The sequence below is a fragment of the Castanea sativa genome, chromosome 11 (genome assembly GCF_040712315.1).
Source record: "Castanea sativa cultivar Marrone di Chiusa Pesio chromosome 11, ASM4071231v1".
NCBI classification, from domain to species: domain Eukaryota; kingdom Viridiplantae; phylum Streptophyta; class Magnoliopsida; order Fagales; family Fagaceae; genus Castanea; species Castanea sativa.
Window position 1 is genome coordinate 9,472,638 of NC_134023.1, and position 24,592 is coordinate 9,497,229.

Consider the following 24,592-nt stretch of genomic DNA (forward strand, 5'->3'; position numbering starts at 1 on the left):
ATCTTTTATGAAATTAAAATAAGATAAAAGAGGAATGATTAAATTAGGTTGAAGGTTGAACATAGTGAAATAGTGAAATTTAAAAATTCATAAAATAAATCAAATGGAAAATTTAAGTAAACAACAATTGAGGAGATGAAATGTTGAAATAAGAATGCAATAGTTGAAGTAGATGAAAGGTTAAATAAAAAATGTTGATAACGGAAGTAACAAAATTTTTGTAAAACTTCCATTATTATATATTACTAGTGTTTAACTCGCACTATGAGCGGTATCATTTTATGTAATAGAAAACAATCGACATAAAAATACATTAAAATTCGTCAAATGCACGTTGTACAGCCCCTCATTTGTCCTATACTTGCAAAAATTCTATCTATAAAATACAATACAAAATATCACTCCCTTCATATGTTACAATAGTTTTCATCTAGAAACACAATATGAAGCACATAATATATATCAAGCAAGCTAACCACAAACAAAAGGCCTTTTATGTTTGTTTTTTTTTTTTTTTTTCTTTTAATAAGCCTTGGGTTTTTAGAGACAAAACATAACCTTAATTCCTAGCACATAGTTTGAAAACGTTCTGTTTTTTTACTCATTCTCCAATGTCAATTACTCTTTTGATTTCCATGTTAATATGTCAAGCATATCACACCAACACTGTGAAATCCAAACTCATTTTAGTAAAACAACTTCAAATTGTTAATTACAATGGATAGAATTAGAATCAACCAATCAATCAATAAATAAACAAAACCACTAATAAGATTTTAGATGAAAAATATGAAACAATTCTCACAAAATCTAAAGTTATATATTACAATGTGCTTAAAATAAATTTTTTAAAAAAAAATTCCGGCAAACATACACAAAATAAAATAATAGATGCAAGAAACCATTGTTTGCAAGGGACTAAACTTAATTTTGTGGTGGGTATATATTACAAAGTAATTTGTTGGGAATTTTCTTGCATTCAACTCTATATACCTGCAAGTAAAAATACAACCTAAATAAAATCACATATTTTCATGCAACAATAATTGCACAGTTCCAACGCTACTTTATATATATATATATATATAACACACACACACACACACACCAAATAGAAAGGAAGAAACCAAAAAATTAAAACAATAATAAATAAAAAAGAAATAGGCATTCCCTCAATTCCCAACTCTTGGTCTGTACTGAATCTAATTTAAGGAGATGACAGACATCATCAAATAATTTGCCAGCAACAACAATTGTTTAAAAGGAGAACCCAATCTAGAATTCTTAGAAATTATTTTTAGCATTGCCACTAATTAGCTAATATCAGTCAGTTACATTCAAACTAACTAAATTCATACATGCACTAAAGAATTAAACCTAGTATGTAAACATTATAAATTGGAAAATCAATGTGTATATAAATAATATCAAGGAAAAATACTTGTAAACCTAGGGCATGAATGAAAGGGAAAAAAAGAAAAAAGAAAAAAGACACACTTGTTCTGAAAATGACCAACCTGGCATCAACACATGATTTAGAAAAAAATGATAATTGAAATCTTTAAGTTATAACTAATGTAAATTTGGTTCAAGGTTTTTCTAAAGGTTGTGGGTTTAAGAGAATATAGTTATTGATCCTCAAGAAGCTTACATGATAGTAATGATTACATTGTCCTTATTAGCTTTAATATGAATATCATGATTAACATACTCTTGTAAAAGCTCAAGCTCATCATCATTGAGAAACGACAGCTTGTCTAAAGGCATTGCTTGCATTGCTGTGACATAATAAACCACATTTTGGAATAATCAAAATCATCTAACTCAAAATGAAATTTATTCTGGATTATTGATTTTTTACACTCAATTTATGACAAAGTTCAATGCTAGGGGATAACCATAAGCACCAGCCCCTTTTAAACCGAAGCAATTTTTACATAATTACAATCATACTTCACTACACAAAATATTTCACACCTAAAAACCAAAGCCAAAAAAATCAATTTTGAAGTTGAAAATAAACTTCCAACCTAGACTCCATGTGGCCACCACAATTTTTTAATAATGCCTGGCCTTTGCTCTACCAATTGCACTATTTGGACTTAAACCACAATAGCCAAGTATCAAAATTATCTGGAAAAATACATCTAAACAAATATCATTCATCCACCAATTTTAGAAAAAACTGACAGATATACACATGCCTGATAAACTCCGGAAGAAACAACTTGTCCTTTGTATCTACACAAATAAATAACCCAATTTCTATTATATGAAGCAATAAAATTCCGCTTTGCAATCAACCATTGTATAACCTTGGTCTATCCAACGTAAAAAATAGAAAAAGACAACTATAATATAAGCAGCATGTTTCAACAAATAGTAATATACTATAAGAGCTTGTACCTTTGAGTAAAACATTTGAATTTTAACCTTTGAACTATTCATAGTTGTTATGGTTTTCACTAATCATAATCTTGTGATAGTGATATGGCTCACTGCTTCATTAAATTTTTCTCCAAAAAAAAAAAAAATCAACCAAATAAACCTAAATCATAACCAATTGAACCAAATACCCAAATGTAAAACATAATTAACACCTAAATTTCAAAAATAAAAAACAAAACATAATTCTATCTCTACCTTTCATCGGCAACCATCATATAAGGATTGAAGAAAAAAGAAAGAAGGAAGAGAAGAAAATAAAAACAAAATAGAATTCAAAGAATGAAATTGAAAGGCTTGATGTTTTAAAGTCACAAATTTTCGTGTTCTTTTCTGGAAAATGGCAAATTTTTAAGTGGGGTTTTTTCCTATGTGTAGCAACATTCTTAATTGTAGAGACTTACCTTCTCTTAGCTTCTGGTTTTATATATAGTACTAGTGTTTAACCCACACAATGCGCGGGATCATTTTATGTAATAGAAAACAATCAACATAAAAATACATTAAAACTCGTCAAGTGCACGTTGTACAGCCCCTCATTTGTCCTATACTTGCAAAAATTCTATCCATAAAATACAATACAAAATAGTGCATTACACGGGTCAGACTTAGGTTTAGTGTTTAGTAGTATTGAACCCGATGAGATGATAATATGTGTTCACTTTTAGACATGTGTCACCATTTGATTGGGTCCAATGTACTAGATACATTGGACCTAAACCAAGTCCGTGTTGCACCCTGTCAAAGATAACATTCTTTAAGATGGACATATAATTATCTATTCAAGGCCAACAACCTATGCATCTTATGAACCTCAATGAGCTATTTCCTATATGACAAGACCATGCATTAAGGAAGTAGAGAGACATCGTCAAAATAATTGGTAAATGTTGTTGTACATGTCAATTACCCAAACGATTTGAAATTTTGGAAAAGTCTTTAACCCTATGATTTTCCAAACAATCGAATTGCTAAAAGCCTAAAACCCTTTACAATTTCCAAGGCACTTTATCAAGCTAAAGCTCTAAAATTAAAATCAGTATTTCCTACTGTAATACAAACTTGACACTCTCAAGCTCTGTTTTTGCTGTTCTCTATTTTATATTATTCTTCTAATGTGTCTTTCCTTCAGTAAAACAATAAAAGATACATCTAAATTAAAAAAATTTCCGTATGGTAAATAGTGGGGGCAAAACTAGAAAAGAAATTAAATTATTGTACGAAAACATTTCCCATCAACCAGCTTGAGTCTTGACTTGTATGCAGTTTTGGTGTTAGCGTGTGAGTGTATTCTCTTATCTCATCAAATTTCTACTGTATATGTGTGTGTATGTCTCAAAAAAGCTTAAGTCTTGACTCAATTTTAAGCTTTCTAAAAACCAAGCTGCTTAAGATCAATATTTTGAATGGTTCAGTTTAGATTATTTATAAAATTTGTAAATCAAACAATGATTTTTTATATCATATCATTTAGTTGATTTTCTTTTCTAATGCAAATGTTATATATGGAATATTTAGATATTTCAAGAGGTCTAGATACTCTTATTTGTTAAAAAAAAAAAAAAAATTTGTTTAAATCCCAAAATAGTCTCAACTCTCACCTAATTTATATTCTCTCTCTCTCTCTCTCTCTCTCCGATAGTAAAAGATTGCAATTTTTCAACTATAAGCTACGAAACTTGATTGGTCATCAATTATTCATATTTTAGTACTTTTCTAGTCAAAACACAAGCATAGACTACAATAAATTTTCTACCATAAGCCGGCATATTTGATTATATTGAGTTGACTTGAATCCCTTCCGTGCACGACTGGGTTTTGGTTTCGCGAAGTTCTAGCTAATTGATTTAAGAGTTCATTGACCTATACGACTTTGGGGCATACATATTAAAGAGTAACAATTTTATTTTACATATTTGAGAGTAAGTTCATGAGAGTCAAGAACAACTTCATAACTCAATAAAAGTGAAACTTGAGGAAAAAAAAAGTTGTATTTAGCATTGTTTTTCAAAAAATCAAGAATTTATCAGTGAAATTAAAATTGCCAGATGTCCACGAGGGCGGAGTCATCCGTAAGCAGTACTCCCAAGTCCAAACTACCTGGTGAAGTTATTTTACATACATTCTTCCTTTATTCACAATTCTATAAAAGACTACGTTTCTCTCTTTTTTGGCGGACACTTATGTATTGTATTAAACTTCAAGCATATTTGGTAGACTGTAATAGGCGCTGTAATTTAATAGTTATTCTTATAGTTTAGCTATTATTGAGTTTGGTTATGTTTTTATTATAAGGAATAATTATTCTTTATGAATAACTATTCTTCAAAATGAGAAATAACTATTACTCTTTAAAAGATTGTATTAGCTATTCCTTAGTCGTGCAATAATTTTAAAACTTAATATATTTCTAAATAACTAAACTTTTCATATACATCTAATAATTATAAAAATAAAAAATCATAAAAAATAACACACATCTCTCATAAATTTAAAAATAACAATTTTTAGAGAGATATAATTGTATGAGTAAGATATTTCCTAAAATAAATGTTAAGTTTCATTTTAATATTATAACTCACAACCAAACTAATGAATAGATTTAGTTATTACATTACAACACGTTTTATTCCTAGTAATAAAGATTACAATTCATGTCATAATCTCCATTCAGTGTACCAAACGTATTCTTAGTTTTTCTTTTTTTAATGAAATTGTTTTAAACTAGTAGTAACTCAAACAATGCTCACAAAATATTAATAAGGTCAAATTATATGCTCGCTCTTCTTTGTAATTTTTTTTTTAGAGACATATTAGAAGAACCTTATAAAGAAAGAATATATACTTCTCTCCTTATAATAATAAATGTCAATTAATAACTATCATGATCAAATTTCATATTTAGAAAAGAAAAAAAATCATATTATGGTAAATTTTTTGGTGTTTTGCATGGATTACAACCTATCCATATGGTCCCATTTAAAAAAATAATTTAACAAGCTAGTTCCTTATATAATTAATAAACACTTTCCAAACCAATTTTATTTTCAATTTTCTTATAATTTGTCGTCCTTAAAAAAAACTATGTTCAATATGTGCATTAAAAAATTCAGGACACCTTCTTATATATATTGTTCCTTGAAGAGTCAATTCATCACTTTATCATTTACTTGTTATATTTTTCCATTTATATATTGATAAAATATGAATCTTACAACTTTAACATCACGCTAAGATATTATTAGATTTCAATTTTTTGTAGGCAAGATTTGATTCTAAATAACTTATTCAACTATAATAGAATTTATTTATTAGTCCAACTGGAGCTCACAATATTTGTTACTTACTCTGTCGTATATGGTTTGACTCATTTAAAAAATTCAACTTTTTAAGGAAGATTATTTAATAACTTGTCTTTTTTTTTTTTTTTTTTTTAAGTATAAATTTCCAAATCCCCCTTGCTTAATTTAAACTTTAGTTCAAATTAAGATTTTGGGAAATTTACTTATTGATTTTTCAAAGAGTGCCGCATGTCAAAATGTAATAGAAATTTACTATTTTTCTGGTTGCCATTCTACGAAAGAAATTGCATACATTTCTTTATGCAAGTCCTAACATGGGAAGTAACATTATTTCAACATAACTTACAGCAGGTGGAGTTCCATACATTTCTATTTCAACAACCAGAGTAATTCATAGCTCAATAATCATGTCTACAACCGTACACCTTCTCAAACTTCTTTTCATGATCCTCTTCACATGCTTATGGAGTACTCCTCATGCTGCGGGAGAATGGTGGAATTTAACATGGGCAGGTGATAGTCTCAAACCAGGTGACACCCTCAATTGCTCATCTTACCTAACTTCTCTAAATAAAACTTTCTCTTTGTGGTTCTTCCCATGGGGCAATACTACTAAATCCTTGTCGTCGTTGGGAATATCAGACTTTGCTTCAAATTTTCTAGTATGGTCCGCTAGTCCAAGCAATCCTATTGCCAACGACTCCGGAGTACTTACCTTAGATAACGCAGGAACACTTAAAATCACACGCCTAGGTAGTGATCCAATAGTGTTACACTCTTCTTCTCAACCTACCAATAACACTGTCGCTATTCTATTGGATTCTGGCAATTTTGTCTTGAGAGAATTGCACTCTAATGGAACTATAAAGCAAGTGTTATGGCAAAGTTTTGATTATCCTACAAACATCCTTTTACAAGGTATGAAATTAGGTATCAGCCATAGTAATAGTCTAACTTGGTCACTTACATCATGGTTAAGTGACAACTACCCAGATACTGGGCCATTCACTCTTAGATGTGACCCTAATGGACGTCAATTAATCATTCAAAAAGAAGGTGTGGTTTATTGGGAAAGTGGGGTATTGAGAGGCACATATCCAAGTAATTTACCAGATGAAACAAGGTCCCTGTACGATTTTTTTACTGTTTCGAATGAGGATGAGGAATATTTTTCTTTCATAAATAAAAACAAAAGCAAATTGTCCAAATGGGTGCTAACTCCTTCAGGGCAACTGAAGGATTTGGAAGGACCTGTTATTGCACGAGTGGATGCTTGTGATGGCTATAACACTAATGGGGGATGCAAGAGATGGGAGTGTAAGCGGCAGATTGTGTCTAGTGACCCATTTGATGTTAGATCTGGTTATTTTGTTGAAGATGGAGATCATTCAATTAACTTGTCAAGTCCAAGGCTTGGCTTCAGTGATTGTAGAGCTACTTGCTTGAGCAACTGTAGCTATGTGGCTTTTGCTACTCTCTATGAAAATGGTACTGGGTGCCGGTTTTGGACAGATATGTCGATGTTCCTTCAGAGCAACTCGGTTGGTTCAACTTCTGTATATATGCTATCATCAAAGCCTTCTCGAAAAGATGAGTTTGCTTGTTTTGTTTTTGACATGAACAAATGCACGAAGTTTTCAATTTCATTAGTATGAGACAGACTTTCTTGCTTTCCTTCTTATTTATTTATTTTATTTAATAATTGTTCAAGTAATTTGCTATTTGCGGAGAATTTATATGAAAATAATGTTACTCTAATTATAATTAATTATTACCTTAACAAATTGTTAAAAAAAAAAAATTCTAATATCGTTCTTTCATTATTTCACTTCATAAAAATAATAATAATCATGTGGTTGTCACAAAAACCATAACTTTACAAAGAACAAATATTTTATAATAATACCTTCCGAATTGACGACATCAAATTTAGAGTGACTTTTCAACCTATTACAACAAATGATTCAACTAGCTAATACAAGTCAACACAAATCTTGTGTTTTCTAGGTAGAATTGTCAGAAAACCCTAGGCTACAAGTATCCCTTTACTAAAGAGGTGTATTACATATACCTCATATATGTATCCACCTTATGTAAGATGGGATTTTCTCCGAGAGAAAAAAATCTCTATAGAAAAGGTAGTGGGTAGCTCTAGTAGGCCCATAGATCATAGAAAAAATTGGGTGGGTAGGCCCAACCATCACGCTCATAGGCTGTGGACTCCTCAGGCATAGGGGATGAGCCTACAACTTGAGAGAAGTCCGCTCCATAAAGTAAGCGCATGAGATAACTTTTGTCACTAAAGAGAAGTGTGATTGGGCTAAAGTGCCATTTGCATTAATAAAGTTTTGTATAGTTCTTTTTTTGGATAAATTATACGGTCCTATATATGTAGATCTAATTCGATTTGAAATTTCAAATTAGGCTAAAGCATACTGTTTACATGTTCGAACACTGAACATGCTAGGCCCATATCGATAACTTCGGCTAATAAGCCCTCTCCAAGAAATAGTATTTGATAAATTTTCGGTTTTTAAATGGCTCATGCTCAATCCTCACAAAATTTATATAAAATAATAATAAATAAGATAAACTTGAAATCTCAAATTCTCCTTTTTTTTTTTTTTTTTTTTTTTTCAATTAAGATGGAATAGATAGTTTTCAATAGAAGGATAAAATAAAATGAATTCTCAAATGATGATTACTAACATGGCTACTTATGACTAAATACAGGAAAAAATAAGTGGATATGGATTGGTACTGTTATCGCGGCTATTGGTCTACTTGTGATTATAATCTATACACTGTGTTGCCTACAAAGAAGGAAAAAAGTTATTGTTAAAGGTAGAGAAGTTACAAATCAATTTCTTGTATTTCATGAATATTGTTATAATTTAATGGAAATTCTCATTTTATATAAATTTATACAGAAAATAGTAGATCAAAGGATGAAAAAGAGTTGCTTGATTTGGTGATATCAGATGAATCAATTACCACCGATGAAATTCCAAGTGATGGAAAGAAGGGGCATGATGTAAGTGTATTTAGCTATGAATTTATCATGGCTGCCACAAATAATTTCTCATTAGAAAGCAAGCTTGGAGAAGGGGGCTTTGGAACTGTTTACAGAGTAAGCTCTAAACAATTTCCAAAGAGAGATGTTTATATTGATTTGTGTATGACATTAGCTTAAACATTAATTATTTGGTCATCATATCAGGGAAAACTACTAACAGGGCAAAACATAGCCATAAAGCGACTATCAAGAAATTCAGGGCAAGGAATAAATGAGTTCAAGAATGAGTTGATACTCATATCTAAACTCCAACACACGAATCTTGTAAAGTTACTTGGTTGTTGCATTTTTGGAGAAGAAAGGATGTTGATCTATGAATATATGCCCAACAAAAGCTTGAATTACTTTCTATTTGGTCTGAAAACATCCAATTTTGTTATCTTAAGTTTTTCCTATGAATACATTTGTTTTCTTCAACCAATTTATATATATGTTTAAGTAAATTTTTATTTTGGCAGATTCAAATAGAAGCAAGCTACTAGATTGGAAGAAACGTTTTAGTATAATTGAAGGAATTGCTCAAGGATTGATCTATCTCCATAAATATTCAAGGTTGAAAGTTATTCATAGAGATTTAAAAGCTAGCAACATACTCCTTGATGAAAGTATGAATCCAAAGATTTCTGATTTTGGCATGGCAAGAATTTTCAAACAAAATGAATTGGAAGCAAATACTAATAGAATTGTTGGAACATAGTAAGTTAACTAAACATTATTCTTCTAAAAGAAGTAGATAGTGCTCCATAATCTTGCATTTAATTTTCTGCCAATTGAACAATATTAGTGCTCCTGTAATGTTTAATTTGTGAAACGATGATGTTTATTTTCTGTTTTGGTGTAGCGGATATATGTCTCCTGAGTATGCTATGGAGGGTGTGTTCTCAATCAAATCTGATGTCTATAGCTTTGGAGTCTTAATGCTTGAAATCTTAAGTGGTAGAAGAAATAATAGCTTCTATCATGCTGACCATGCACTCAATCTAGTTGGATATGTATGTAATATATATAGACTTAAATCATATACACTTTCATGGTTGTTTGTTCCCAACATTTTAAATGACTATTACCTTTTCTTTTTTCTCTTCAGGCATGGGATTTATGGCAAGAAGGTAAAGGACTAGAATTAGTTGATCTAACAATAAGGGATTCATGTGTTGAGTGTCAAGTACTGAGATGCATTCACGTCAGTCTCTTATGTGTGGAAGATGATGCAGTTGATCGTCCTGCCATGTCAGATATGTTGTCCATGTTGACAAATGAAAGTGCACAATTGCCTTTACCTAAAAAACCAGCATTTTCTATTGGAAAGAAAGCAACTAGGGTGAATACTCCTAATAATGAATTAGAACTTCATACAATGAATGGCTTGTCCATTTCTGATATAGATGCCCGATGAGAGAATGATTTTCTTTTGTGAATTTGCATGACACATCATAGTTTTCCTCATCAATGACATTATTTGGAAGCCACAACTTTACTTGCCAGATTATTGTACTCAAGTTTTGACTTTTGAAACACCATATTTTGGCTGCTACCAATGAAGGGAGTCAATCTCATACCGGAAGCTGTACCGGTTTGACCTATGGAACAATATATTTCAGTACCGGTCACTACTGGTGTATCGTTTCGGGTTTATTGTTATTATATATATATATATATATGTATGTATGTATGTATGTATGTATGTATGTGTGTGTGTGTGTGTATTATAATAAATATAAAAGTTTACCATAAAACATTACCTCTATTCAGAACAAATTATTCATGATTTTAGACTTTAGTATCAAAAAGAAAAAGAAAAAAACACAATATAAAAAATAGAAAGCTTAATTGTTTATTGTATACTAAGAAAACAAATAATACTAATAAGTTAATGCAAGTAAGTTACCATCAATGCAAGTAAATTTCAAAACTACAAAATATATATATATATATATATATAGTTTTTTTTTTTGTACTAGCCTGTACACCTGATACCGGCCAGTATTGCCCGAAATCGGCCGATAAGACCAGTACATGGCCGGTATAGTTGGTATTCAAACCGGTATGAAATGTTGGCATTTCGATACTGGTATATGTATCGGTACAGTACATACCGACCGGTACCAATACGGTATCGACTACCTTGCTACCAATGCAACTTTTTTGACTTTTGCAATAAGAGGGTCTTGGTCTTCCTTTAACTCTATTCAAATATAACTTCTCCTTCATGATTCCTAATTAATTTTGCTATGCATGCTTTTTCCTAAGTAGTTGTTGCATCAAAGTCAACTTTCAAAAATGGGAGACATTAAATGATACGCGTATAAGACATTAAATGATGTGCGTGTCTTAATTAGTGATTCAATGTGTAGTAAATTCTACCATATGAAAGTTTTAAGTTAAAGCTGGCACGACTTCTCCTTTTTCATAAATTCTACGAAAGGAATTTCATTGCAATAGGTTGGAAAATAAGGGACCCATGCTAGAAAAGCTTGTGTATACTTTCCACGAAGGCATAAACATTATGTTCTCTTGGTCATAATCATAGTTTAGAAACTCGAACCAGACCGTACGGTCCGGTCGAAAAAACCGCGAACCTTTCAATTTTGTGGTTTTTTTAGCTTCAAGAACCTCTCTATGGGAAAAAAAAAGTAGGGACCTGTGCTGATAGGTCAAAAACGTATTGACCCCTTGTGATGGATTAATTGATTAATTAATCAAGTTTAATTAATTAACCAAATTAACATGCAAACACGTGGTAACATAAACAAATCACCAATAAACTAAAGTGCAACGAAAAATAAATTGACACAGTAATTTGTTTACAAATGGGGAAAACCTCCAAAGCAAAAACTCCACTGGGTGATTTTAAGATCACCACTCCTGAGAATCCACTATTATCACAACAAGCAGTTACAAGTAAAGGAATCTTAGTACCTTATACCAACCTATACAGTTGAACTCTTACCCCAATACCTAATTGGACTTATTCTGTAGTGACAATCTCTCCTTTTTAATGCACGGCTCCCAGTACGTGACTAACCAATTGCACGGATCATAGTACGCGACTTCAATCACCAACTTTGAGAAAGATGTTGGCTGCAAAATTCTTCAGTTCATCCTTACAATGAAGAACAAGAAGATGCTTAGTTACAAAACCCTACGGTGCACAAACACAGCAGCTTCTTCACAAAGAGATGAACTAGGGCAAACTTTGTCTCCGGTCACAAATTGCTTGAACAAACTTTGCGACTTTTGTCTCAGCTATGCGTAACCTGATACGGCACTTAAAATAATCATTTTAGATGTCTAGTGTTATGAGAAAAGAAGGCCTAAAGACACATCCACGGATTTGAATCAAAACAGATCTAAAAATAGTTTTTCGTAAACCTCGACAACTAGAGGCGTCGAGATGCTGTTGAGCAACTGTCGAGCCTAAGGGCTATAACAGCTTCTTAAGCTCGATCAATGCTAGCTATCGAGCTTTAATGATAGACACTTCTTTAACTTGTTTCTTGGACAGACTTGCATAATTTTAACACTTGATCTTGAAACAAGGTTTCTTGACGCATTAAACACATCTTACATCTACCCAATTACAAGTAAAGTGTGTTTTGTCAAAGGATTAGCCAATTACATAAAAGAACGACATATATTCTTAACAAGTGAACCGCATATGTCTTAACAATCTCTCCCTTTGACAATCCGTGACAAAACCACAACAAACAAATGATCATATGAGAGAAGTCATAAAACACTTAACTCATACTCATTTGTTGAATACAATAAAATCTATCCTAACACAAACTCTTGAAAAACTTTGCAAGAAAAGAGTTTATGGCAAGTAGACTTTGATAACCTATATTTCTGAAAAACTTTAAACAAAACACATCAAGGCATCTTTGTGTAAAGCAAAAATAATAGATTGCATACAAATAAGAAGCATGTGTATAAAGAGAGAAAAGAAACAACACATGTAGAGGTATGTGAATAAAAAATACATCATCACATATATATCTAAGATAAACATCATGTATGTAAAAATAGTCACAAGACCTCGATACAAGAACAATGTATCTCCAACAAAGAAAGAAAAGAAAAATGATACATACAATCCTTACTACATCCCTCAAAAACAAAACAAACACTCCCCCTAACAAAAATCTCCTATATCCTAACTCTCCCTCTAAGAATGACTACTCTCATATCCCAAAACTATTCCCCCTTTTTGTCACAAGTGACAAAGGGTAAGTTAAGTGGACATCTCATCAGAACTAGAAGAGCTAGCATCTCCATCCTCATCACCATCATCGCCGGAACTATCATCAATTGTCTCGGATACCTCGGGAGGAGGAGAGGAAGAGTCCACAAAACCACCAAGGCGAGCCTACCATCTAGCAATACAGGCAACATGGGTGTTCACCTGATACAACTCCGTAGAAAGTGTATCAAGGCGAGCATCCATGCGCTAAAGCTGCACCATGATCGCATCCAAAGTCACACCTCCCGCTGAAGAAGAGGAAGCAGAGGTAGAAGGAGTTGAAGGAGTGGGAGGAGCTGCTGAACCAGACCACCTCGAATGAAACTGCGCCTCGTTCCGTTTAACGGTAGCGTAGTTAATGGCACACATAACAGATAAGTGGTCGAAAGAGGAAAAAGGAACGGAAAAATGGAATAAAATTTGCGTGATAGCAGAAGGAAAGATAAGCTTATCACGGATCGTCGTATCCCTATACACATCGATGATAGAAATAATGAAGTGTGAAGGAAAATCAATAGAAAGATCCTCAAGAAGGGACAACAGAAAACAAGAACGAGACTCTGTAATGGAGTTGTAATGAGAAAGAGGATACAAAACAAAAGTCATTACCATGTTCAAGAATTTAGGACCTTTAGCAAAAGGTTGACATGATGTAGACTGATGCTCACCCCAATCAGCTGGGTGCTCACAGAAAGTAGAAATCATCTCATTTTTAGACACAGTCCGTAGTCGCTCACAACCAGGGTAGTTAGGATGCGCAGCCCTCAAAACATGGAGCACATCAGATACCAACTTTGGTGTAACTACTATGCGCGTACCTCGATCACGAGTATGAAAGAGAGGTACTGAAGTATCAGTTCCATGCATATTGGAGTAAAACTCCTGGATAATCATGGAAGAACAAGTGATCGGGACGTCACACAGTGACTCCCATTCTCTACTGTGAATGACATTGGGAAGGTTAGTGTCGGCGAAATCCGACAAAATAACTTGGCATTCCGAATGAACACCTTATTTAGAGAAGTCCTCCAAGAAGTCCTCCGAGAAGTCCTTTTGGGCTTTCTCATCATGAAACCAAACAGAAGAAGGAGTAGGATCAGAGGATGAAGAGGCCCTAGAACGAAGAGGGTTTTGGGACGGAGCAGACTTACGTTTTGGTGTCATTGACGCACTAACTCAAACTAGATAGAGAGGGGGAAGAAAGAAACACTCAAAAAAGTCCCAACACATTTCAAATATAACAAGTATATTGAAAGAAAAGAACGTATGCATGAAAAATGTATGAACATGTGACATGTAATTTGAAAGACATCATGGACTCAGCCCAATCCAATCCTACCAGCACACAATCAAATTGCACACATCTAAAGGCATGATAATACAGCTATAATGCTCATGGAATGCAATGTATGAGATTTGTAATTTAGTTTGGTAACAACCCATCCCAAAAATTTCACAAAACTCAACAATTTTGAAAAACCCTAAAATTTTTCAGAAATTCAAAACCTAGGTATGAATGCATGAAAAGATCATAAGGAAAGAGAGAGAAAGAGATCATACCAAATGATTTGAAGCAAGAAAGGCCAAAAATCACATGAGTTGAAGGTTTCAAGAGAGAAGAGAGTGTTTGGGAGATGAACAGGCGCAGACAGATTGACAAAGATCAAGAGAGTGAAGTCTGAATCGCGTTGAAACAAATATATAGAACCTTAGTAAATCTCGACAGATACAGGTGTCAAGAGGTATCAAGACAGGTATTGAGGTAGGTGTCAAGAACACAGGCGTCGATAGATGCCGCTATCGAGAGTTGTCCAAAAATGTTCACAACAGAAGCTCAATGGATCGAGGAGGTATCGAGAAGCTATCGAGGGGACAAGAGATTTCTTGATCGATCCACCAGCTATCGAGAAGCTATCGAGATTGCGATAAGAAACAGCTAAAGAGCTCGATAGATAAACCAAGTGTCGAGAGGTGTCGAGGAGGTGTCGAGGAGGTGTCGAGATTGCTTAAAAACAGTTTTTCAAAGAGGAGAAAAACACAGATATGAATGGAATCAAACATGCAACTCAGTCAATGATCCAACCAACATTTTAACCTCTCAAAAACATCTCTCAAACAACAAAGAGTTAAGCATTTAGCTCCCAAAAACACACACACACACACACTAAATAAGTCAAACCAATTTTATATTTTAAAAACAAGTTAAGACAGTTTAGTGAGCATACATCAACACATGTAAACCTTGTGATGGCCAAATTACATTGTACCTACACGTGTATCAAGAGTAGCAAAGAATATTACGTGTTGTGTGTGAAAAACATCGCAAGATTGCATAAGTGTCTCTATGTTATGACAATTTGAGATATGAGAAAATCACTTTAACTCACACACAATCATAACTGTTTGATGGGGACTATCACCTTCGAGGTACGTTCTATAACTCCCACATCTCCTAAAAAACACGCTTGCAATTATGTTTTAAAGAAATACCCAATTATGTTAAGCCTTTTGACATTGTATTTTTGCTATGCTAAAGCATACAAATGTCATTGACATTGCACTTTTGCTATGTCGAATCATACATATGTCATTATTAGGATTGGCGGGTAACAATGGTGAGATGGTTATTTATGCCTTTCTCTTAGGATTTTCTAGTCCTTCTCGTAAAAAAAAGTGATACGAGTGTTAAGTACAAGAGATTACTTAACCTTACTCATCACAAACAAAGAACCACAAAACTCACTTGCTTAGTTGTGCATAAAGATGCTCATCTAAGCTACAAGCGATACAAAGTTTAGAAAACTCTGTTTCAATGGCCATTTTAAGATTCACAAGAACCGATGTACACAAACACACACTGTTTTTGTATTTTTCAATTTTTTTTCCTTAATTTTTAAAACAAAAAAAAAAAACTAAAAATGAAAATCTATCAACCAAGAACATGTAAAACAAAGCAAAGCAATGCATAAAACTAGACAGACTTAAAACATAAAAGCAAAACACACAAGTAATGCAAAAACAAAAACAAATGGAGAGAGAGAAAAAGTTATTAGATCACTTGGAACCCTTTTCCTTCCACACCTTGGAAGAACCTTTCCTTTTCAGAAACCCTTGAACCAGCAGTGAGGGGGAAGAATTGATACCGTTCAAGTTTGAAAGGAACATGAGGGCTTTAAGAAGATCTCAAAGGGAAGCAAACGAGGACAGAAACTGATTTTGGTTTCCCGACGCCATGATGTTGCTATTTTGAGTGGCTAACCACTTATAGCAATTTGGTCGAGTATAACCAGCTGCTCCATAGTGATGATAGAGATGCTGCTTCTTTTGTTTAGGCCTTTGAGATTTAGCCTTCTTAACTCTAGGGTTTTTAACTTCCTTCTTATCTTGCTTAAGGGGGGCTCCTAAGATAGATTTACCCCTCTCTATGTTCTTACTAGCTAATTCAGTTTTAACATTAGTGTTCTCAATTTCAACATTATTGCTAAGAGGAACAAAAACAGTAGTATTAGAAGAAGTAATATTTGAGGAAGAAAAATCATACCCTAAACCTGTTCGATCTGAAGCAATTTTCTGAAAACTGTGCATCTCATTGAGCTTAGCGCTTGAAGTCCTTTCCAACTGAGCTCTGATTTGGAACAATTCTGCCTCAAGCTTCTTAGTCTTCTCAGCCAAGAAGTTATTTTCAAACCTCAATGCTCTAATAGTTTGATTTGCTTCATCAAACTTTGTGGAAAGCTCTTCACGTTCAAGCTCCACATCACTAAGTTTCTTGGTGGTCAACCTATACAGTTTCTTGTGCTATTCTAAGACCTTGTATAACTTAGCATAGGCTGTGTGAATGTCATCTTGATTATCCATCTTCTCAAACTTGGATTCCACCAATTCTTCTTCTTCATCCACATCTTCAACAATCCCTTCAGTAGGATTAACTATGGCAGTGAAAGCATTCAAGATTCCGTCATCCTCATTGTCAGAATCATCTTCAGGCTCGGTGTCGCTTAGCGTAACAGTAGGTGCCTTGCTTTTATCAATTGTTTTGAGATATATTGGGCACTCTTATTTCATGTGTCCGAAGCCTTGACACCCAAAGCACTTAGGTCCTGTAGGAACAATGTACTAACTGCCATCCCTTGCATCATTCTTCCCTTTATCTTGGCTCTTGAACTGAGAAGAACTAGATTGCCTACGGTCCTTGTTGAAGCCTTTTCCATTGGCATTGTTCATAAACTTCTTGAATTACCTGGTGATGTAGGACTTCATTTTAGAATCTTCATCGTCTGAAGACTCTTCTATCTCACTGCTCTTGGCCTTTAGTGCCATACTCTTACTCTTGCTCTTGCTAGAATTTTTGATTTTGGACAAACCCAACTTATAGGTCTATAGATTTCCAACTAGCTCTGTCAAAGGAATTTTATCAATATCCTTTGATTCCTCAATCACAGTAATCTTGGCATGGAATCTTTTGGGTAGAGATCTTAGCACATTTCTCATAATCTTGGGTTCTGGGATAGTTTCTCTAAGATTAAAGGCAGAGTTCACTACATTTAAGTTTAGCATAGAACTCATCAAATGACTCATCCTCCTCCATATTTATCTCTTCGAAGCTTGTATTGAGCCTCTGTAGCTTCGAATTCTTAACAGCCTTAGTTTCCTCATAGGTTGTCTAGAGGATGGTCCATGCTTCCTTTGCAGTTTCAATAGAGAATATCTTCTTGAACTCCTTATTCGTGACTACACTAAACAACGCCTTTAGTGCTCTGGTGTTGAAGTTTTCCGCCTTAATCTTAGCCTTATCCCAATCGGCCGGTGCTTTCTTTGGCTTGGTCCAGCCAATCTCTACAGCTTGCCACACCTTCTCATCTAGAGACTGCAAAAAAGCTCTCATGCGTACTTTGCAGTATGCATAGTTAGTTCCATCAAATAAAGGAGAGATAATAAGAGATTGTCCTCTATCCATGACAAACAGGGGTCAATGGATCACACACAAGGATTAAACCCTAATTAGAGTGCGCCTGCTCTGATACCACTTGATAAGCCAAAAATGTATTGACCCCTTGTGATGGATTAAATGATTAATTAGCCAAGTTTAATTAATTAACCAAATTAACATGCAAACGCGTGGTAGCACAAATAAATCACCAATAAACTAAAGTGCAGGGGAAAATAAATTGACACAATGATTTGTTTATGAATGGGGAGAACCTCCAAGGCAAAAACCCCACCGGGTGATTTTAAGGTCATCACTCTCGAGAATATATTATTATCACAACAAGCGATTACAAGTAAAGAAATCCAGTACTTTATACCAACCTACAGTTGAACCCTTACCCCAATACCCAATTGGACTTATTCTATAGTGATAATCTCTCATTTTCAATGCATGGCTCCCAGTACGTGACTAACCAATTGCGCAGATCCCAATATGCGACTTCAATCATCAACTTTGAGAAAGATGTTGGCTGCAAAGTTCTTCAATTCATCCTCACAATGAAGAATAAGAAGATACTTGGTTACAAAACCCTACATTGTACAAACACAGCAGCTTCTTCACAAAGAGATGAACTAGGACAAACTTTGTCTCCAGTCACAAATTGCTTGAACAGACTTTGTAACTTGTGTCTCAGCTACGCGTAACCTGATACGGCCTTTAAAATAATTATTTTATATATCTAGGGTTATGAGAAAAGAAGGCCCAAAAACATATCCACGGATTTGAATCAAAACAAATTTGAAAAACTGTTTTTCTTAAACCTCGACAGCTAGAGGTGTCGAGATGCTGTCGAGTAGCTGTCGAGAATCGGGGCTGGAATAGCTTCTTAAGCTCAATAGATGCTAGCTGTCGAGCTTTAATGACAGACACTTCTTCAACTTATTTCTTGGACAGACTTGCATGGCTTTAACACTTGATCTTGAAACAAGGTTTCTTGACGCATTAAACACATCCTACATCTACCCAATTACAAGTAAAGTGCGTTTTGTCAAAGGATTAGCCAATTACATAAAAGAGCAACATATGTTCTTAACAAGTGAACCACATATGTCCTAACGTGTGCGAACCGTGGTCGGACCATATGGTTCTGAGAATCGTGACCGGTTTTTTAGGTTCGGACGATTTCTTTTTGTTTTAGATTTTTCGGTGAATTTCGGCCAATACACCAGTATGAAGTTATGATCAAATCTAGAAGAAATGAAAGAACACGGAAAAGAACAAAGATCGGAAGGTGATCTGTTAATTTCAGATCTTGAATAAAGGGATTTGTAAGGAAAAAAAGAACACAACGAAGCAAGGTCTACGCCAAAAGGCCCAAAACAAACTCCACACTTGCTTAGCAAATAAACAGTAAACACAAACTATATCAGATAAAAATAGAAAATAAAATAAAAAAAAACATGAATTACAGTAACAAGTATCTTTGTCTTCTACCAACACAGTCGTCGATCACGCCTTCGTCTTCTGCTACTGCTTCTTCTTCTTCTTTCTTCTTTTTTTTTTTTTTTTCTTCTTCTCTTTCTTTTTTCCGTTGATGGAGCTCTATAATTTTCTCTTTTTTGCTGAACTATGTGTTTCTCTTTCTTTCTTTAGACTTTTGTTACTTTTTTTACTTCTTTTGAATTCCTAAGTCCCTCACGTGGCTAACATTGGAAATGGTGAAAGGTTTTAATTTTTGAATAAAAGCAAAAAAATTTCAACCATTAGATTTAGATATTTTTTTCAGCTGCACAACATGATGTTAGGTGCATTAAATATTTTAAATATTTTTAAGAGTAATGTAGTATCACAATATTTTACACATTGTTTTGCTATAATTTGACACATGGCAAAGTGAGTAATGAAAAAAAAAAAATGAGTCTACATCTTCACCACTCACATCTCGTCACGTGGCAAATTATGGCAAAACTTGTATAAAATGTTATGGTACTATTATTGCTCTAATTTTAATTAATATTTACAATTAAGTATATAATAATTATTAAATAATTATTTCAATTTAAAATTATTAAATAATTTCAATATTTTATTTTATTTTATTTGACTGTCTTTCTAATAATAATAATAATAAAAAATTATTATTATTATTATTAGAAAGATAGTCAAATAAAATAAAATAAAATATTTAATTATTTAATAATTTTAAATTGAGCTAGGAGGTTTGATTTACGATAAACTGGTCGACTGTGCTTAGAGGTCAAACAGGATGTCAAATATACACCACTTTTAATGCTTTCATGGAAGATAATGCTTAAGAATTTCCATGTAAAAGTAAATTGGTGTGCTTAGGGTTAGGGTCCGTTTGGTTGGAAGAGTGAAAATGTGGGAGAATAGAAAATAGTGGGAGAATGAAAAAGTAAAAGGATGGAAAAGATTTTAATTTTTTTGGTTGGGAGTGGAAAAGTGGAGGGATGTAAAAAAAATGAGTTTGAATAAATTTACTCATATACCCTTGTTAAAGAATGATGCCCAATTAAAAAAAGTGACAAATAACAAAAAAAGAGAAAAAGAAATCACCTGAAATTATTAATAAATAAATAAAAATCATGTCCCAAAAAAAAATCACGTCTAGTTTAAAAAAAAAAATCAACTATCACGTCCAGGCCCTAGAAAATCAAAAGAAAAAAAAAAGAATCGAAAAAAAGAAGAAGAGGCAAATGTTAATGCCCAAAAAAAAAAAAAAGTGGCAACTAGACAAAGATCATGTGCACATGCATATGGGTATTTTTGTCAATCAAGAAAAAATGCATCCCCACTTAGTTTCCCCTTTATATTTGGGAGAAAACATTTTTGTAAGCTCAGGGAGAAAACTAACACCCAAAGTAGTATAATAACACCCATAAAATGTTTAAAGTACAACGTAGAGGCAGCAGTAGATTTCAAGGAAAAAAAAAACATATAAAATTATAATTATAACACCAAAAATAAATAAATAAACCTATTATATATAAGAATTAAGAATACACGTGTATCTCAACCAAAAAAAAGAATACGCGTGTAAACCCAAAGCCAAATGGCAAAATAAAAAAAAATACCTGAAGGAGAGAGAGAGAGAGAGAGAGAGAGAGAGAGAGAGAAACGGCAGAGGGAGAGAGGCTTTAGGGTTGTCAGAGAAGCTGTGGTCGTTGTCGATCTACGCCCTACGGTGGTCACCAACTTGCCGATCTTAGCATAGATGATGGACAAAGAGGGGCTCGATTGAGGAATGAGGAGTGAGAGGGGAGTGGGAGTGTGTGTGCTGTGTGAGCTTCAATCCCAGAAAAGAGGTAAGCAAGGGCTTTAATCAAACAAGATCAACTGTAAGTGTCCTACGCTTTTTATTTTATTTTTATTTTTTTTAGATTTTTCGTGTCCATTGTGACAAAGCCGTGTCGATGCCATGTTGGAGTTGTGTCAGCGTCATGTCGAAATCTTTAAAAAAAATATAAAGGGACACCTTTCGGACATGGATTTTGGGCTTGTCTTATTATTACCTGTGTCCAACACATGTTAGACATAGGTACTAGGCCAAAAATGCCGTGTCCATGCAACATAGGAAAGAACATTCAAAGAAGAGCTGATCTCTATTTTTAAGGCAATTTCTACACACAAAAAAAAAAGCACATAAGCTATCTCCCAATTACCTCCATTTGGTTATTCTATCTTTGTGTGGGTAGCTTGTTGATTACAATTAGCCAACCAATAAACGAATGCTTCGGGATAGTTAAATGGAACCACGCGAAGCAACTTCCACCACTCAAAGCAACTTCCACCACTCAACTTCACTAAATTTATCTCTAATCTCAATATATATTGCAGCACAAGAAAACTTCCCAGATTTAGTAGCTTGTCAAAGGGCTTTATTCTCATTTTTAAGTTCAACAAGAAATAGTTGACTATGAATAGTTACAAGAGTTTTAGATCTAGTAGGCCTCTAATTCCATGTTTTATCTTTCAGCACAAAATTCACTTTAACTTCAAGATTAATTACTTGCAACATCATAAATGACATGAAAACTTAGGACTCCAAATGAACCAAGTTGATCATAAACAATTCGAGCTCGGCTCGATAAAAGCTTGTTCATGTTTGTTTGTTTATAAATAAACCAAACTTGAGCTTTAGTTTTAGGCTCGTTTAATAAACAAGCCGAGCCCAAGTAAAAAAATCTGTTCACGAATAAGTTTGTGAGCTATTAGGCTTGATACACAACAATTCAAATATAGACTCATTTATAAGTTTATATGTGTTAGCTAAATATATTCATTACACATATCTTAATAATGATATGGCCAACATGAGACCACTACCTATATTACCTTAATTTTTTCCTTCCTTTTAAATTGATCAAGGACCACTTTAGACTATAGTTACATTTAAAAATAAATAAATAATTAAGTAGGCCACATATGATCATTCCCTATCAATCATCTAAAGTAAAGTTATGAAACATGTTAATATTTTTTTTATTCATAATAGTTACAAACATGTATTTTTCTAGTTCTTCACCGTCTAACGTGAATGTAAAAATTATATTTTGAAAAATTGTTGAAGTTGTAGACAAGGAATGATGAATGAATAAATTTAATTATGTAAATTATTAATTTGAATAATAGCTAATCGTAAGTAAGACTAGATGCATGATAAAAGGAGTATATTATTTTCTTTTTCTTTTTTCTTAATTTTAGAGATTTAAGTATTTAATAATGTGATTTTTTTAGATCTCAAGCTCAAAAACTTGACTTGAGCTTGAGTTTGAGCTTGATATTAAGTTTGAGTTTAGCTTGACTAATTAATCAAGCCAAGCCAAACTCAAGCTTTTGGGTTTTCCCATGTGCTCAAGCTCAAACACTATTTTTAAGTTTGTCATAAGCTCAAGCCAAACTCGAGCTTTTATTTTTCCTAACAAGCCAAGCTTGAACATACACTACTCGATAAAGCTCAGCTCGCTTATAGCCCTATGAAAACTATATCTTAGAACCAATACTCCAGCAAGATGCCATAGGTCATGCCAAATCAATATAGTTTTCCTATCCTCCACCTCAAAAACTTCCTTGTTTCATCTCTCAATTTAAGAATTGCTCTCTATGCTTACCTTGCTACTCTCCATCTCGATTCTCTCTCTTTCTCTTTTTTTTTTGTTTTTTTTTGTTTGAGTTGCTCATAAATTGGTGTTAACTGCCCTCTTTTCAACTGCATTTTAAGTGGGCTTTTATTTACTCTCCCTCACTTCTCAATCTTCTTCTTTTTCTTTCGACCATTCCGAAGTTATCACAATATTTTTATTATTATTTATTATTGTCATCCACTCAACGCATATCCAATTTTACCAATACTTTATTTATTTTTTTATTTCGCTTTTCTCTCTTTTTACCAATTTTGTTTCTTTATTAGCTAGTTTTTGCTTCCCCAACATGTATTGTACAAAAGCAAGATAATTTCGTTATTAAGTCAATTAGCTTTCTAAGTCTCTCTCTTTTGCATGTTGTGTTACATGTGTACTAATCTTTATAGCATAACTAGATATAATGCTACCGTATGAGATTACAGTAAAATGTAAAAGATCTCATTTCATTTATCACATTAAAAACTTAATTATTAAATTTACATCTTAAATATGAAGACAAATAAACGTGTAATACATTATTAATAATAATATTAAAAATTAAATAAATATAATTTAATTAATATTTAAATATGAAAATATCCTTATATATATATATATATATTGATCTTTAATTTTCTAAAAAAATTTCGAGCATATAGGATATAAGAAAAAAAAAATGTAATCTAATGGTGGATTTGTAAAAATTTACTTCTAATAAAAAAATATTGGGTAAGGTTGTAGCCTATGACTACAACCAATTTTGTAGCTAAATTTTGTCTAGGAATTTATATGTTTTATCTATGCTTAAAGTGCATTTAGGGCATTTATTAATTGACTATTTTAAGAAAATTTTGATATCATTTTTATGGGAAATAGAATAAATTGTTAAAAAATTAGTTGTTTTTTTTTTTCCATCACAACACTTTTCCACCCCTAACCAAATACAAATCTGGGAAACTAAAATCTCTTTTATCCTTCCATTTTTCCATTCTCCAACTAGAGGGACCCTTAGGGCAATCATTAACAAAATCCATAAACGAAAAACTTTGCAAAATGTGAACTTCGAGAAGGCAAATCATTGTTCGAGTTAGTATCTAAGATTTGTAAATGTAAAATTGTGATTTATAGCTATGTTTTATGTTGGCCTTATTCCATGACAAAAAGTATTGTAATTGCATTAATTTATTTCCTTGTATTTTGTGGGATTTTACTATATTTGGTTTAGTATTAAGTTGGTGAAGATTAGTGCAGTTTCGCGACTAGTTCGCAAGAAGCCTGCGAGTAAAAATTCCCGTGAAAAGGCCACGTGAAAAACACATGTTGAAAGCTAAAGAGTCAAGTGTCAGGCTGCATTTCGCGAGTATTTTGTGAGATAGGCCATCTTGTGATGTACCTGCGAAACTCTTTGCCTAGAGGTTTTTAAATGTGATTTTTTTAGCTTTCACTCATAAT

General features: G+C 33.1%; 1 protein-coding gene across 2 annotated transcripts; it reads left to right on the plus strand.

Annotated features, from left to right (window-relative positions):
• The first annotated feature begins 6,154 nt into the window (after positions 1–6,154).
• LOC142614710 (G-type lectin S-receptor-like serine/threonine-protein kinase At1g67520) lies at positions 6,155–10,270 on the plus strand. Of its 2 annotated transcripts, none has more exons than XM_075787268.1 (7): positions 6,155–7,335; positions 8,479–8,591; positions 8,678–8,877; positions 8,968–9,178; positions 9,282–9,519; positions 9,665–9,815; positions 9,911–10,270. In XM_075787268.1, the coding sequence occupies exons 1-7, from the start codon at positions 6,155–6,157 to the stop codon at positions 10,217–10,219; spliced, it is 2,403 nt and encodes an 800-aa protein (XP_075643383.1). In that variant the 3' UTR covers positions 10,220–10,270. The 2 variants fall into 2 exon arrangements, with proteins under 2 accessions (XP_075643383.1, XP_075643381.1); XM_075787266.1 differs by having other exon boundaries at positions 6,155–7,332; positions 8,476–8,591.
• The last annotated feature ends 14,322 nt before the right edge of the window (positions 10,271–24,592 follow it).